The 16,792-nt window shown below is 31.7% G+C and overlaps 1 protein-coding gene across 2 annotated transcripts in view; it reads right to left on the reverse strand.

Annotated features, from left to right (window-relative positions):
- The window catches only part of LOC136972156 (wings apart-like protein homolog), a 159,237-nt gene that overhangs the window by 93,549 nt on the left and 48,896 nt on the right, over positions 1–16,792 (reverse strand). For both annotated transcript variants that reach the window (XM_067266714.1, XM_067266715.1), the window contains exons 3-4: positions 6,460–6,528; positions 955–1,110 (exon numbers count right to left, since the gene is read on the reverse strand). In XM_067266714.1, the coding sequence (XP_067122815.1) occupies positions 955–1,110; positions 6,460–6,528 (225 nt within the window). The remainder of the gene's footprint in view (positions 1–954; positions 1,111–6,459; positions 6,529–16,792) is intronic.

Here is a 16,792-nt window from a genome sequence, read left to right on the forward strand (position 1 = left end):
TTGAAAGATATATTCAGGTTACATATTTTACATAAAGTAGGCCTATACATTAGAAAAAGAAGTCCAAAATTTTCTTTTGCTTCACAGCTGACACTTGTTTTTTGCCACTAAATCTCGCACACATTTTAAAAACAACAATTGGATAGCGTCGTTAAATAAAATTAAGCCTCGTTTAAATACTGGATTCCCTTTCATGATCGAACCAGTGTTGCCAGCTAAAACACGCAAAAATTTAACAAAAATGATATTAAAGTAGCCAATACATAGCCAAATATTATAGCGCCACATCACTAACAGACATTTGAATTTGCGGTCGGTTAACCGATGTGACGGTTGATCGGGGGTTGAATAATCGATGCTCTACTGTATTATCATTGAAAACATTCATAATTATATATTTTATATACATATCCTTTATCCTCCTTCAACATCCTTTACTCCTATCAGATATCAATTATTGAACAGCTCTCTACTATGTTGTGTGGTTTAAATTTGGAAACAATTATTTTTTTTTCAAACTTAGCTCAGAGCACAAATTATGTTTGACACAAACCTTAGCTACTGATTAAGAAAAAAGCAAGTATGGAAATATACTAATAAAATTATTTTAAGATACAGTATAAAAAAAGTACAATTACTTTTGAGAAAACACTTTTGTATCTCAAAAGTAATTGTATTTTTTATACTTTTCATAGTCTCTTCTTATACATTATATTTTATTTTTTTATTTAATAATTTTATTTTATATTTTTTTTATTTTATATTTTATATTTTTATTTTTTTATTTTTTTTTTAATTTTTTTAATATTTTTTTATATTATTTTATTTTTAATAAAATGATTACAGATTTTAGAAATTCAGATTATTTACATAATAAAATACAATTATAAGTTTATGAAATAATGATAGATTTATAATATTCAACAATATATACTTAAATACTGTAATTATTACCTCCTTCACTTTTTTTGGACACTTGACTGAAACAACTGCTTCAGATGAACAACTTTTAGGAATTTGAACAACTTTTGATATTGAACATTGAGATACTTCTGAATTCTCAATTTCATCAAAATCATCAGCTAATGATGGTACAGTTGCATTAGGTTCCTAAACAAAATTAAAATATTTTTTGAATAAAATTTGAACAAACTTATATTTCATAAAACTGAATTTAAAAATACAGTCAAACCTCAAGTTAAGAACACCTGTTTACAAACAAAAGTTCGAACGCCAAATTTGCTCTGGTTGCCGTGCGATAACTTGGTTTCCGAACAAGTTACTCGGCAGAGCCCGTCACCGAAGGCCAACTTTCCATACTTCCTATGTTAAAGAAAGTCAATGGCTCGACCAATCAACGACAGGACTACCAATTCAGTAGTGGCACCAAGATTTGCCTCACGTCATTAGACATCACAACACAAACCATCAATGATATTGTTACTCATATTACATTTCAACGGGCATGTGAGTAAGATATTACTTCCGGTTTTTGATACACATCACAATTCAATTTAAATCAAATTAATTAATATAAACCACATTAATTGACACGTGTAATACACCCAATGGCATCCAATAATTCGTGTTTAAATATGCTTAAGTTAAATTAAATAATAAAATTTTTTAAACATATTATTATATATTATAAATTAATATTTAATATTTTATTAATACTAGGTAGCCAGTTAATTAAAACTAAAAATAGTAAAATAATAATTAAAACTCTGGCCTTTACACTAAAACTAAAAATAAAATCAAAATTAATTTACTTAATCAAAATTGAAATCAAATTAATTGAAACATAATATTTCGGAATGTATTTATGGATAAAGTACTTGGTTGTCTATCTTGATTAATTTGGTTGTATTTCATCCAGGCAACATACTTCCTCTATTTATAGCACTTATTTTGTAAAGTGATGGTTTTAGTTTCGGTTGGTGGTGATGAAGCATTGTTTTTAATATATATATATATATATAAAATGGATATACAGATAAAATTATATTATATGTAATATTACATTGCATTTGTAGGCATTTTTATGAATGAAATACAGCTAAAAAGGTTTAAAGAAAATTTTTTGGGGGTCAGGAACAGATTTCTTTTACATTGTTTCTTATGGAAAAATTTGTTTTAGTTTGAAAACAAATTGGTTTCCGAACAACTTCTAGAAATAAATTAAGTTTGTAAACTGAGGTTTGACTGTATTAATTTAAAACAAACCTTAATGTCCCAGTAAAATTTATTAGTCAAAATAATTTTTTAAGCTAAAAAAATAGGTATCATTAGATTTTTTATAATTTCAACAAAATCATAAAAAAAACAGATCAAGATATAGTAAAAAGTATTATACAAATAAAAATGAATTAATAATGTGAAAGTGGTAATACTGATCTCAGTGCCATCTATTGCTAACTTTTTAAATTCCATAAAATCATATTTAAAAAGACATTATTTTTCTTGTTCTCAAATTAAAAGGATTTCTATCATCATTCAAATTTGTTATCCAATATTTTTAAATTTAACTGCATATTCCTGCTGCTAAGTCTCTTCATTGTATAACCTTTATCCAAACAAAAACATCTGAGATGTAAAAAAAACTTTCAGTGAGTAAAAATTTATGACATTTTCACACTGAGAAGTTGCTACAATAACTACCTTATAGAAAAATTATTAAATACATTCAATTATTATGCTTTTCAATTTAATTTGTTATTGCAATTATTTCCAAATAAATATGTATACATTCAAAAAACCTCTTCTGATAAGTTCACCAATTTTCATTATCCTAGCAGAATTCATCATGAGGTACGATAAATTTAGTCTTCTACTCTCTTTTGATTGCCTGCCTTCCTTTAGTGTACCTAAAGTATGTTGAGGATATTCTCATTTTATGTCCTGGTATATAAACTAGAATTCAATGCTTTCCTCCAATGAATTCAGTACAGTGAAACCTTGGTTAATGAGCACCTCTCATAATGAGTAATTTGAATAACAAGCAAGTCCCAGATTGTGCGCATGCTACGTCAGTCTGTGTTTAGCACTCGTTCTGCTAGCATCTTAGTATCACTTGTGATCACACATTTTTCCAAACTTGCGTTCACACATATTATGTATAAACATCAACAACCATAGCCTGTTATATAATAAACACGCCAAATGTTATGCCAAATTCTTGGGCTATGGCTAAAGGCTATAATTAAATATTAGAAATTAAATAATTTGACTACAGGTAGACAGTTATGCTGCCATATCACATTAAATTTAATGACCAATTCCAAATTAAAGATTGATTTTTTTTTGTTTGTTTTTGTTTTCTGCAAATCGAATTCACATTCCAGGTTGGTTCATTCCGTGTTAGAAGAAAAGATGATGATGATTCACACTCCTTAATTTAACAATATATATTGTATAATTTTCTTTGAATAACTGTTATACATAAAATATTTGAGTATTTTTTTGGCATGGAACACATTATTGTATTTTATATTAATTTATATGGGAAAAATTGTTTCACTTAATAACAAATTATGTCCGTTAAGCAAGGTTCTACTGTACATTACCTTCCTTATCACTCTTTCCAGTGTCAGCTGGATTTAATGTCTGCCATCTAGGCCATAAATAGGAGACTCCTGTTTTGTTGAAAGATTGATACTGTACTTATATAACGACAAATTGTATATAGGTTTACAAAATGGCATACGTGATGTGCCTTTCAAGGCCCATCAAGAATATTTTGTGGTTTAGCAGAATGTTACCCATTCATACAACAATCAGAACTTGTTGCTCCCTCAAAAGATTCTTAACAGCTGACTGTGACCCATGATTGACCGAACTTTCTAGTATGTATAAAATCCAGTCTCTTCTGACAATGTTATATTGAGCAACTTTATGTGCACTCCAACACAAAATTACAGAACACAGAAGAGACGTTTTAATATACAGAAGTTTCATCAAACTAGCAGACTTGGTTAAATATCACAATTTTCAACCATTGTAAAATGAGAGCTTCCTTGATATGCAAGACAAACAACACACACTATTCCTGCTCAGAACTTGCTCATCCTCCAAAACAATCCTATGAACCAATCCACCTATCATCTCTAGGATGTACCAGGCCTGAACCTGATTCTTGCTTATTCATTTTATTGCTCTTTTAAAATATTTTAGTTTTATAATTTGTAATTTTTTTGTTTATTTATGTATTGATATTTTATTTATCATTTTATTTATGATATTTATTTATTGACAAAACTATGTCTTATTTATAAAATTGTACTGCCTGCTGTGTTACCAGCTTAGAGGTATGAAGGAGTACATGTCAGGAGTTGAAATTTGGCAGAGTATTAGGTGCCATACATGAAACTTTTCCAGGAAGATGAATAAGAGGAGGCTCAACAAGATTTTGAGCTTCACAGTCCCGACTGTATACCTCTAGATTTTTTTGTGTAGCAAGATATGAGGTACAAAATTAAGATTAACAACATTATTTGACTTAAGGAGCAGATAACAATGGTTGTAGTGTCTAAGATTACATCTAATAGTTTGAAAAAGATTTTCCATGCTATTACTGAATGTTGGTATTTGTGTGTTGATATGTAGAATTATATTAATACAGTATTTGTTAGTTTTCATATGTTTTATTCATTTATAATACAAATAGAGGTATTAAAATGCTTCTTTACAGAAATTGATAGTTATGTTAGAAACACCCTATACATATAAACAATATTAGTTTTTCAAATAACAATAGCAAGACAGAAAAATATTGTAATTTAAATTAATAACAAAAAGTACCATTAAAAATAAGCTAGTTTTGTTTAAATATTAAATTAATCATGCCCAGATTCTATCACATTCTTGAGGAGTTGAGATTTAAAGTTTGACACCTTATAATACCTAGTTTCTGAGATTTTGAATTTTTCTGGTAATGTACTCAAATATCTCATTTTGACTGTACCATTTTATTTTTCTGTAAATCTGCTTCTATTCAAACATTCATGTCAATTAGTCAGTAAGTAAGTCAAATTTAGCTTAATAATTAAGTCTATAATTTATTAATAAATATAATGTATGTTTTCTTTACTATTATTTTGATTCTGGAGCTTAAAATGTCACCCCATTATTACATTACTGGTTTATGTAAAGTCCACATTAATGCAAAGGAGCATGTTAGGCATTTCAATGTTAAAAATTGGTACTTTGTATTAACCAAACTCATTAAGTCCTTCTGACTTTGTATCCACAGGGTTTATTAAAAAGAGCAGTACAATAAATTAGCATGCAATTCTGCACTTTTTAACAAAAATATTTAACACAAAACCATTATAAAAGAAATTTTTTAAAAATATAAATAATTACCGTATTTTATGAACTATAAGATGCACTTTTTTCTTCGAAAAATTGCCTCCAAAATCCAGGTGCATCTTATAGTCCGTAAAATACGGTAAACATTATTGAAAATAAAAACATTAAAGCTAACTACACCCAACTCTATTTTACATAATTTTTTTACATGACTTTATTTTAACATAATCTGAAAAAAATTCAATTCTCTTTTTACACTATTTGTTTTAATCTAACATGTTCCAATAAATTTCTTTTTAAAATTCTACTTGATTTTAAATTCTAAGAAAACATATTCATAAAATTTGCATTTAAAGCTGCTACACACACTCGTAAAGCAAATTTTAAAATTTGACTGTTTTTAGGACTTACTTAAATATGTGTAGCAACCATCAGTCTTTCATTGTAACTTTATGCTTCAATTAAAGAAGTCAAAAAACATTTAATTTAAAGTTTGGCAATTTGTTTTTGAATGTGTTTCTAAGAATGAATAACAACCTTTTTAGATATCCAGCACAAAACTTTTATTAAACAAACATTTCAAGTTAGTTTATAGCTTGTTTTGGAACTAAACTTATACATTGAGAATCCAACAAAATATCTAAAAAGGTTGTGTTAAATATTCTTTAAATACATTCAGCAACAGTTTTTGTGGATTGCATTTCTTCTGATTTCTTTCAATACAGAATAATTTTCGCATGCTATTTGGTGTTAAAAGCTACAGGTATTTTGATGTTTAATTGAAAGAGTCAAATTAAAATTTGTGCATATAATATAAATTTATTAAATTTAGCTAAGTAAATAAGTTACAATTGTCCATTCTCTGATTTATTAACTAAAATTAAAATATTTTGTTTACCACATCCTATTATAATTAATTTATTTTATTATTTTTACTGGTTTTTAAGGTCTGGAACCATCCATTTCTCCACATAGACAGTACCTTCTTTCTACATAAATCTTTTTAAAACATATCTACCAGGTAAAAACAGGACTGGGTGTAGTTATGTATTACAGTTTTCAATTTTTTATTTGAGCACCAGGAAAATTATTTAAAAAAATTAAATTTATAAATAATATCATCTTTTTTAAATTAAAAAAATTTATTACCTTTTCTGAATTTGAAAACTCATCAGAAGCTGTCTCCTGCCAATGTCTCAATTTATACACTGGTTTATTCTTAAAAAAGAAAAGTAATAATAATAATTAAAAACAGTTTATCATCTTTATTTAAAAATTTAGTAATTACTATATGCATATCAAATCCCCAAATTATATAAATTTCTCTATTATATGTTAGCTTGTTTTTAACAGAAATGAATACTTCATTATGAAACTGGAATCTTATTATTAGTATCAGTAATGATTATCAATGTATCAGTCAGCTAGCTGTAATTATTAGTTATTTAAAGCTTGTCAACCAATACTTCCTTTAATGACACATGCAATAAATTTATATTTTAAAACATTACTAATAAATATATTAATAGATCAAAAGATAGAAGTTGATTAAAAAGTATTTGCTTATATTTTATATAACAACAACATTCAATAAGAATGAATTCTATTAATAGATATATCCTATGTATAGAAAGAAACTTTCTTAGCATATTCAACTGTTGTAAAATCGAATAACATAATTTACAGAAAAAGAACCAGAAAGAAATATTCAAATCACTTCAAAGTAGGAAATTATTCTAGAATCATCCAATGATGATAAATTAAAGTATAAAATCTATATTTTGTATGTATAGTCTATTCTACTATTCTAAAACTAATGAACCAGGATAATTTGAAAATTTTTCTGATAATAAAGTATAAACAAATATATTTGAACCTGTTTCTTGAAAAAATTTAAATATGTCCAATTTTAAATACCGTATATCTCGGCGGATAAGACGATGTATAAATTTTCGTCAAAGTTTTATAGTTTTAGCGTATATCTGTCCTATAAGACGATAAGACGACCCCCAAACTATCAACGGCCTATGAATTTAGTTTAGATCAGCAATCATTATCTGAATAATAATACTGTATAGTGTATATGGAATTATGTCCTATTTGTAATTTTTCGAATAAACAAATTTTATTTTCTTGCATCTGGCGATTTTTGCAAACATTCGCACTAATTCGGGAATTCGGGTAATGACCATGACTATTCACATACCCTACTCTATACTAGTAAATAATTACAGTTTGTCTGTCTTTTTATAATGGTTTTAATTTATATAAATTTCAATCTAATTTTCTTGTATCTGTCCTATAAGATGACCCCGGATTTTCGGGGCCATTTTTTATGGTTCAACTATCGTCTTATCCGCTGAGATATATGGTAAGTATAATTCTAATTGATAATCAGTAAAAATAATTATACTGACAATTATGATATTCGTTTTTCATGAAAATATAAAATTTAACAAGGAAAGACTCAGAAATGTATTTCAAAGATTTGGATCAGTCTTTGCCATGGTTATTCTGGAATGCTAAATTTGACCTGGAGTTTGAATGATGATTCTATGCTTGAATTGTGGCACAGTGAAAAAATGAACTTAACTAAACACCATCTGTTGTGAACCAAAGTCATCTCTTGCTCTGACTATGAAAACATCTCCTGCATTACACTTATATGTTTTCAGTGCTTTTTTCACTTTAGTTTGTTTGGTTATATATATAACTCCTACCTATTATCCATAGCATCTAAGAAGAGTTTGAAAGCAATAAAGCTGAAGAAGGTTGTAGTATTGACTATTGAAGTGAAAAAAGGACTCATGAAGCATGAAACTAGCAAATCTGGTGGCCCTGTGTAAAAATTCTGAACTAGTGTGTGCACCATTATTAAGAACAAAAAAGCAATAAAAGCAGTCAGGTCAAACATGGCTAAAGGTGTGATAATATTGATCTCTGAGAGATTGCATGTTATTAAGAAGGAAAAAACTCTTCCTAATGTGGATAAATGAGAAGCAATTGACTGATATCTCCAAGAGGGATTATTTCTGAGAAAGCTATAGTGACCTTAAGAAACAGGACATCACCACTCCTTACTAAGACATGGTAAATGCAGTTTTAATTTTATTATACAGTATTTACATATTTTATTTATTGTTTTCTTGCTTTAATTTATTATTTAGGGCAATTAATTGTGTTATTTTTACCTGAAGTTATGTGTAGTTGCTATTTAAGTTTATCCAAATGGATATTGTTTAGGATCTGGGAATGAATTCACTTTCAATTATTTCAAATGGAAAAAATTAATTTGGACTTCAAACAATTCAGAGTTCAAAACAAACTCCTAGAATAAATTAAATTCAAAGTACAAAGCACCACTGTACATCTGAAAATTGATAGTTTTTGAGAAAATTAGTATTTTCTAATTTCAACTGAAACCTAAAATACCTTCAATATTTGATAGTCAGCAGGCAGTAAGAGCACTAAGAACTGTTGTAGGAGATAGAGTGCTCATTCACAGATTCTATACTCATGTTCATGCTCACTGGAAGTTTGTTTTATTTTAATTTGATTATTTTTATTTTTCAAATAAATTATGATGATTTTTGAGTTATTATTATTTTCAGTTGAATGAAGAGCTATTATTTTACAAATGAAGCATATAATCAGAAAGATAATGAATTAATTATTATAGGGTCTCTCTTAAAATTCCAACTTTTTCAACATATTTTCCAGTAAACTTTTACTATTTTAGAATTAAAGGTATCTTTTATTGACAAGTAACAGATCTTTATATTAGGTATAAAACAAATCATTTCACATACAACGTAACTGCTAAGAAGATACCTTTGATATTTGGAATGTATTTAAAATTATAATTAAAAAAAATCTAAACCTAAGAGTTAATTTTTACAAAAAGAAATAAAGCATTTTTACAATACGTTTATGCATTTGAAATATGTGTATGTGGTTTTTCTCCTATTTTAATTAAATTTACTATATGATTTTCATGCATTCATTTACTTCAAATTCTTTATTTTCTAAGTTTATAAATACTGAAGATTTTGAAAAATAATTTTATATTTAAATGAAAATTAATACTAAAGTCAAACAAGCAAAAATTATTGTGGCATCATCACAATTCCAGGCTGCAATTTTTAATTTATTTAATTTAAAATATATGATCTGAATCTCAAATTATTAGTGTCTTGCCCTGTACATCATACTTTCCTGTCAACAACAGAGTCATGCCAGTCATCTATATAACTGTTCGGTCAAAATTTTTTGAACTGAAATCACATGACTATACTGGATGTTCGCATGTAGTTAATCAGGGCCTCCTGCCCCTAAACTTTCCACATCTGGTCTTGACTTTCATCTAACACCATTTTCAAGATTAAGGAAGGATGGCTAGACAGCCAGATAACAGAAAAAATTTATAGGCCTACAATTTTTTCAAACTGCAACCCAATGCCAGATTAAACCAGACTACATTACTGCTACTATTAATAATTAAATACTGAGTAATTTTGCACTAGAGGAAGGTGTTATGTGCCATCTCTTATTAAATTTAATAACTATAATTAAATTGATATTTATTAAATAATTTAGAAAATCCTGTAAGAAAGGAATCGGCCCAGAGCAGAACTTGAATCTGCAATTGCTGATCACTGTGAGGATACATCACCAGTTACACTACCCACACTTCTGTCTAATCCTTCATTTCCAGACACATTTAATTTAGTTATAACCATACTAGTTACTCACAGCACCAACTGGAAACAACTAAGCAGCTATGGTCTATAATTACCCACTATACCACTCAGCTGATACTGCTTTATCCTAGCAAGGTGTGCATATACAACTCCTTGACAAAAAAATTAAAATATTCACCTAACTGAAAGTTTAGTGTTCAGTTTGTCATGAACAACACAGAGTACGAAACTGTTTTTCGACTTTACATAAACAATGTCTATGTATATTTATTGGTCTGGTGGTCGAGCAGGACCAGACAAAGCCAGTGGCTGAGGAATTAATGGCGATTCTTCAGGAGAATATTTCCCCCAAAGAACTAGGGCTAAATGTAGGCAATATTAGACCGCTTCCAAGCAGAGATATATCTATAGACGTGAATTCTAATAGACATAAAGGTCCTAAAAAAAGCCATTCAAAAAATACCCATCTTGCAAATAGAATTGTTGTTATAAGGGAAAGGAAAAAGAGATCTCCAAGTGTAATCTTACAAATCTCCCATGAGATTTAACTGAGGCTGAGTTAATAGAGCATTTACACCTGCAAAATTCGAGCACATGTGACACTCTAAGAAAAAATTTTTAAAAGAATACTCCTTCCAGCACTTTATCACTCCTCAACATAGGGATGAGGTTCAGCATGCAGTTCTGTCAGTGTCCCTGCAGGTAAGACTCAGCCTGATAGAGGCTGGTAGAGTCTCCATCAGTTGGAACTCGATACGGGTAGTTGAACACATTCCCATTACCCGTTGTTCCAATTGTTGTGGCCTTGTCCATATTTCTAGTAGGCACAATCAAAAACAAAAATATAGTCACTGAGGTCAAAAACACAGGTTTAAAGAATGCCAGAATCAACACAAAGACTCCAAGTGCTCAAACTGCACCAAATATAATAAAGTAGTTCCAGAGATTTGTAGAGTGGATATGAACCACAACTTGTTTGCGGCCAACTGCCATGTCTAAAGTGGTATAAGGCACAAATCATTGCCAACACTAAATACCATTAGGTGCCTTCAGGTATCTGTCTTGTACCTGCTATGGATACTCACAACTCTACACACATTAACCCTGGAACTCAGGGCAAGCATATGAAGGATAGGATTGGAATATTACAGATCAACTTACAGAGGTCAAAGGCAGCTTCTTCTGAAGCCCTGCAGATGGTGAAAGAACATGATATTGATGTTCTCTCCCTTCAGGAGCCGTACCTTCGTAACAGCAAAATTGCCATGTTCAGTCAAGACAGGCCTTTTACTACCCCCTCTACCAACATAAGAACAAAAACCAGTCTGATTGTATACAATAAGAATGTCACTGTCCAGCTCATCCAACAGCACTCTAATGAGTATTTCACCATGATTAAGACTGATATGCAGGATCATAATATTTACATCATTTCTTTCTATTGCTTCCCAAACGAAGATCTCAATCAACCCCTTGGGCTGCTTAGCCATACGGTTGAAGATATAAAGTTCCATCAACTTCTTGTCACTGGAGACTTTAACACTAAGTCCCACTTTTGGCACAGCTTGGTGGAGGACCCAAGGGGGTACCTTCTATGTGAGTTCATAGCTGAGAACCATCTGCAATCCCTTAACAGCAGCATGTTGCCCACCTCTACAGACCAAGGGGAGAGCTGGGTGGACATCTGTTTGGGGAACTCACTGCTGTTACATCGCAGAGTAGACTGTGGCACCATGGACACAATATAGGCTAATGACCACAATTACATTCTTACTGAGATTGGTCAATGTCAAATACGGACTCAAAATAAAATTTGTAATCGGACTAACTGAGATATCTTCAGAAGTCTGCTTATTAGCATGCTCGATCATTAACATCAGGAGTAAGGAAGAGATTGATGAGACGTGCAACAGCTCACAGAGCTAATCCACAAGGCAGTTAATCTACTACGGTTAAAATAGTCAGGCAGAATGCCTCTTGGTGGAATAAGGATTTGGACAATATGAGGAGGGCAGTAAGGAAGCACAAGAGGAAATTTCAGAAGGAAACTGATCCAGTAAGGAAAGAGCAACAATGCCTGAAATATTTAGAGAAATTCAAGCAATATAAAGCCTCTATTAATAACAACCGCACAAACTCTTGGAAGGAGTTCCGCACCAAGCAGTGTGGGGATAACCCCTGGTCTATCCCTTTTTATATGGCTAGAGGCAAGTGTAAGGTGAGTAACACCCCCCACAATGGCCAAGAATGACAGGACATATGGGAGTCTCCAATGGAGTTGGTGTAAGTATATCATAGATGAGCTCTTTCCGCTGGATGATCCTAGACTGAATAATGACTCACATAAGAATATTAGGAAAGATATTACAACCTACCATGATGATAGGCCTTTTTCCACTAGGGAAATTCAGAAGGAACTTTTTTAAAATCAACAGGAATAAAGCTTCTGTTCCCAATAATATCACTTGGAAGATGGCACGGGAGGCTTTTGAGGTCCTCCCCACCACTTTCCAGGTGATTTTCAACAAGTGCTTGAAGGTAGGCTACTTTCTGGAAATATGGAAAAAGGGCCCCAGTTAAGCTGATCCTCAAGGATCCAAGGAAGGCCCAAACTCCCCTTTGGACTACTGCCCCATCTCACTCCTTTTCTTCTTCAGTAAGGTCTTAGACTCTCTGGTCATTGGAAGGATTAACTTTCATTTGGACCAGATCAACTTCATCCATCCGCTTCAATTTGGCTTCAGGAAGGGGAGGGGCACGGTAAGTGCACTGGACAACCTCGCTGATTACATCAGTAAAGCAAAAAATGAAAAGAAGCACACTTTAATGGTGTCCTAGACTTCAATGGGACTTTTGATCATGCCTGGTGGTCAGAAATTCTGCACCAGCTTCAAAAGTCCAGTTGCCCAGGTAACTTGTACCATTAATAGCTACCTGGAGGATAGGAGTGTGATAGTCTCAAATAATGGTAAAATATATTACCATAGGAACATCAACAGGGGCTGCCCTCAGGGCTCAAAGTCTGGGCCTTTTCTTTAGAATATAATAGCTTCCTAAGTATACAAGACCTTTAGCCTAACAACACCATGATCCAAGGGTACACTGATGATACCATCATTTTAATGTCCCACTCAAATCAAGGAAAGCTGCAAACATATGAATCACCTTCTGATGCTGGTCCATGAGTAGAGTGAGAAAGCCAAACTCAAAATTAATCACAAAAAATGTCAGTGTATTGCCTTTCCCAAAGGTAACCCTCTTAAAGAGCACCTCTATCAAAATAAATGGGCAAAGGATTGAGAATGTGAGCGTGATCGAGTATCTGGGGGTCTTAATTGGCCATAAGCTCCTCTGGAAGGAACACATCTACCATATCTATAAAAAAAGCAACAAGGATCACATATGCTCTGGCCACCATTTGCAAGAATAAATGGGGCTCAGTTATAAGGCAAGGAGGATCACCTATAATAAGGCAGTCACCCAACAAATTGCAACCTATGGCTGTGAGGTCTGGGGCTACTGTGTAAAGAAAGTCCATATCAGGAGGAAGTTGCTCTCTTTGCAGAGGCTTTCAGCAATCCACATTGCTAGGGCCTATAAAACTGCCCCCACGGATGGGGTCCTTGCCATTACAGATCTCATTCCGACTGACTTTTAGATTGAGGAAAAGTTTCTAATTCACAACCTCAAAAGGCTTCTGGGCAAAGACATTTCTATGGAGAACTACAAAAGGAATATTACACACCTTGGGGAAGGTGATGACATCAGCAATATCACTAATTTTATCCTTGAGAAAGGGTTTGACAGAGATAGTAATAGCAATCTACAGCATCCAGCTACGACCTACAGTTATAATGTCATTCTCAACAACCCTGCCTCTTGGGGAATAAATATTTATACAGTTGGACAATGGCATCAGTGAATCCTTTGTCATCTGCAATAGCAATAATTACTTCCACCACCAGCATTATTTTAGGATGGACAACCAGGCCAAGTCTCTGGTCATCCTCAGAGACCTTCAATATATCAGGAAGGACTTTGGCAAGCTCAGGAATAGACATCTAAACGTCTTTAGTGATAGTAAGGTTGCACTGTTGCAGATAAAAAAAACTCTAATGTAAATCTTCCTATTGTTAAGGAAACTATTGACTCTCTCAATTTGCTCCAGAATATCTTCAATATCACCTTATTCTGGGTCAAAGAGCACTCAGGGATCCAGGGAAACAACTGGGCAGACTTGCTGGCTAGGAAAGCCACAGTTAACCTGCATAGTTACACTAATAAGAAGATCCCACTTAGCTGGTTGGTCAAGCAGCTAAGGGCCTTCGCGCTCAACAAGTGGCAGCATTGGTGGAATAATAGTTTCACAGGTAGGGTCATTCACCAATTCCTTCTGGTCCTAGCTGACAAGAAAAAGTATATATACTTCTCTCTGTCCTAAGAACTGACTCAAATAATGACAGAACACAGAAACTTTAAGATCTACCTTGCATGATTCTTGAAGAAAGGTGAGGGATACTGTCCCTGCTCTCTTAGGGAGAAAGAAGAAAGTTATCATATTTTCTACTGCCCTAATTACTTCTAGGGAAGAAAACACGTCATCAACATGGTGTGTAAGGAAAACATTGTCTGGCCACGTACCCTGGACTTGTTTATCAGCAACAAAAACATTTTCTTAGCTTTCAAAAACTTTATCCTCAGTATTAAAATTCTCAGCTAGTGTAGCCACCCTTGTGTGAGCATCGACTTTCTTCAGCTCCACACGAATTAGTGCTGTGTTCTGAGTCCTTTAGCCACTGTGTTACATCGTTTCCTTTATAGCAGCTTCTCACAGGTTTTAGATCTGTTTTGTACTTGATTGGGTTCTACCATGGTTTATATTTAGGTAACTATTATTGTATCAGCTCACACTTCCACGGGTATGTTGTAATTTTGTTCTATTTAATCTATGTACACGCAGTGTATATGCATTCTTATTGTATTATTGTGTCCATCTTTTTTCTGTTTTCACAGTGCATTGGGTACTCTGTGTGTAGCTCTAGGTATACCCCTTTTGAATTGAAACAGTTCCCAGCCAGGCATCATGAGATCTCTCCCACTCTTTCCTTCTCACCTGTCCTTCCCCCTCTTCCCCCCTCTCCTTTACCTTTATTCCTCCACCTATCCTTGGCTATACCAGTCAGTAAAGCTTTCTCTCTTTATCTAGTATCTACTACCTACAGGCTCTACCTATAGGTTGCTAGCTTCTACTATTAAAAAACACATCTTTAATATAAAAGAAGAATCACAAGACTGCTCTGGCCAAATTTATATCAGATCCTGAAATAATACTATGCTGCACTGAAACTAGACTTTTAAGGACAATGCTTGACAGAACAGCATTTAAAACAGCTGAAATCTACAAACAGGACTGTATGGGAGGCTGCATTAATAACAACAAAAAGTTAATAAATCTAACAAAAGCTTGGCAAGTTATGGTGAATTTGCACAAGAAAGTGTAAATTAATTTTTTAATATCCAGATTTAAATTGACATGTGGAAATGTTTTCAAAAATAGATTTTGAAATACTTTGAAAATTACTCAAATCATTATTGGCTAAATGATGAAACTTTTAAAAACTCACCAAACGATTGCCTAAATATCGAGCTACAATATGGCTACTTAAATGATTGGTACAAAGTAATTTGTCACTAGAGGTAGATGTTAGGTGCCATCTCTTAAGAAAATTAATAATTATAATTAAATTATTAAATAAAATTTAGAACCTATTATTAATTTTCTTAAGAGATGGCACCTAACATCTACCTCTAGTGACAAATTACTTTGTACCAATCATCTAAGTAGCCATATTGTAGCCCGATATTTAGGCGATCATTTGGTGATTTATTATATACTCATCAAGCATAGTGATGTTATTATTGTAAACTTTTAAAAAGTTTTAGAATGTCTACATGGACATGATATTCAAATAAATTAGAACACATGGAAGCTCAGCAGAACTATATATAATTCTATCTTCTTACTTAATCTGGAAAGGACCTTTGAATGAAGCCAAAAATTTTTGTATTTGAAAACAATGTGCTTAAAGTTGTGGTAAGCATAAATTAGTGTATGAAGTTCCAGATTCTGTAATATTTGTATGAATAGTTTATATTGGAAACAATTGGATAAAGCAAGCAAGGGAATAGACCACTTACAATGGCCAGTGATTTTGCTCCTAAATTTATTACAACATTTATCTAATGAAAATTATTAAAATAAAAAAAAATTGCATTGAAATGAGAATAATTACCATACTACAATGACATTTTAAATTTATTACTCTGAATAAATTCTTGATAAAAATTTGAATAATAATTAGATATAAATATCACAAACTTTTATCAATATATTGCAATAATTTTGAAGTAAAATCGAAGAAAAACTAAAAACTAAGCTTTTGAGTCACTTACGTTATAAAACAAAATATTGAAAATTATATTATTCATTAAAAATTAATGTGACCACTACTAAGTTAAAAATTATAACAATTATTTTCTTATCTTCCAAAAATTACAATTCATTACATAAAATTTCAAATTAAATTAATAATGTCCTAGTTTTAAATTTCCGGTACTCCATACGAAAATTAACCACTAACTAACGTTTTCGATCGCCTCCGCGATCTTCGTCAGGTTTTATCGACGGTTTTGAAATAGAATGCAAAAAGAATATTTCAAAATTCAAACGATCGAATCTCTCCCGCGTGCAATAATTGCGAATGATCTAACATGCAATTAAT

The sequence above is a fragment of the Centruroides vittatus genome, unplaced genomic scaffold, assembly GCF_030686945.1.
Source record: "Centruroides vittatus isolate TY-2023 unplaced genomic scaffold, ASM3068694v2 contig_2818, whole genome shotgun sequence".
NCBI lineage: Eukaryota > Metazoa > Arthropoda > Arachnida > Scorpiones > Buthidae > Centruroides > Centruroides vittatus.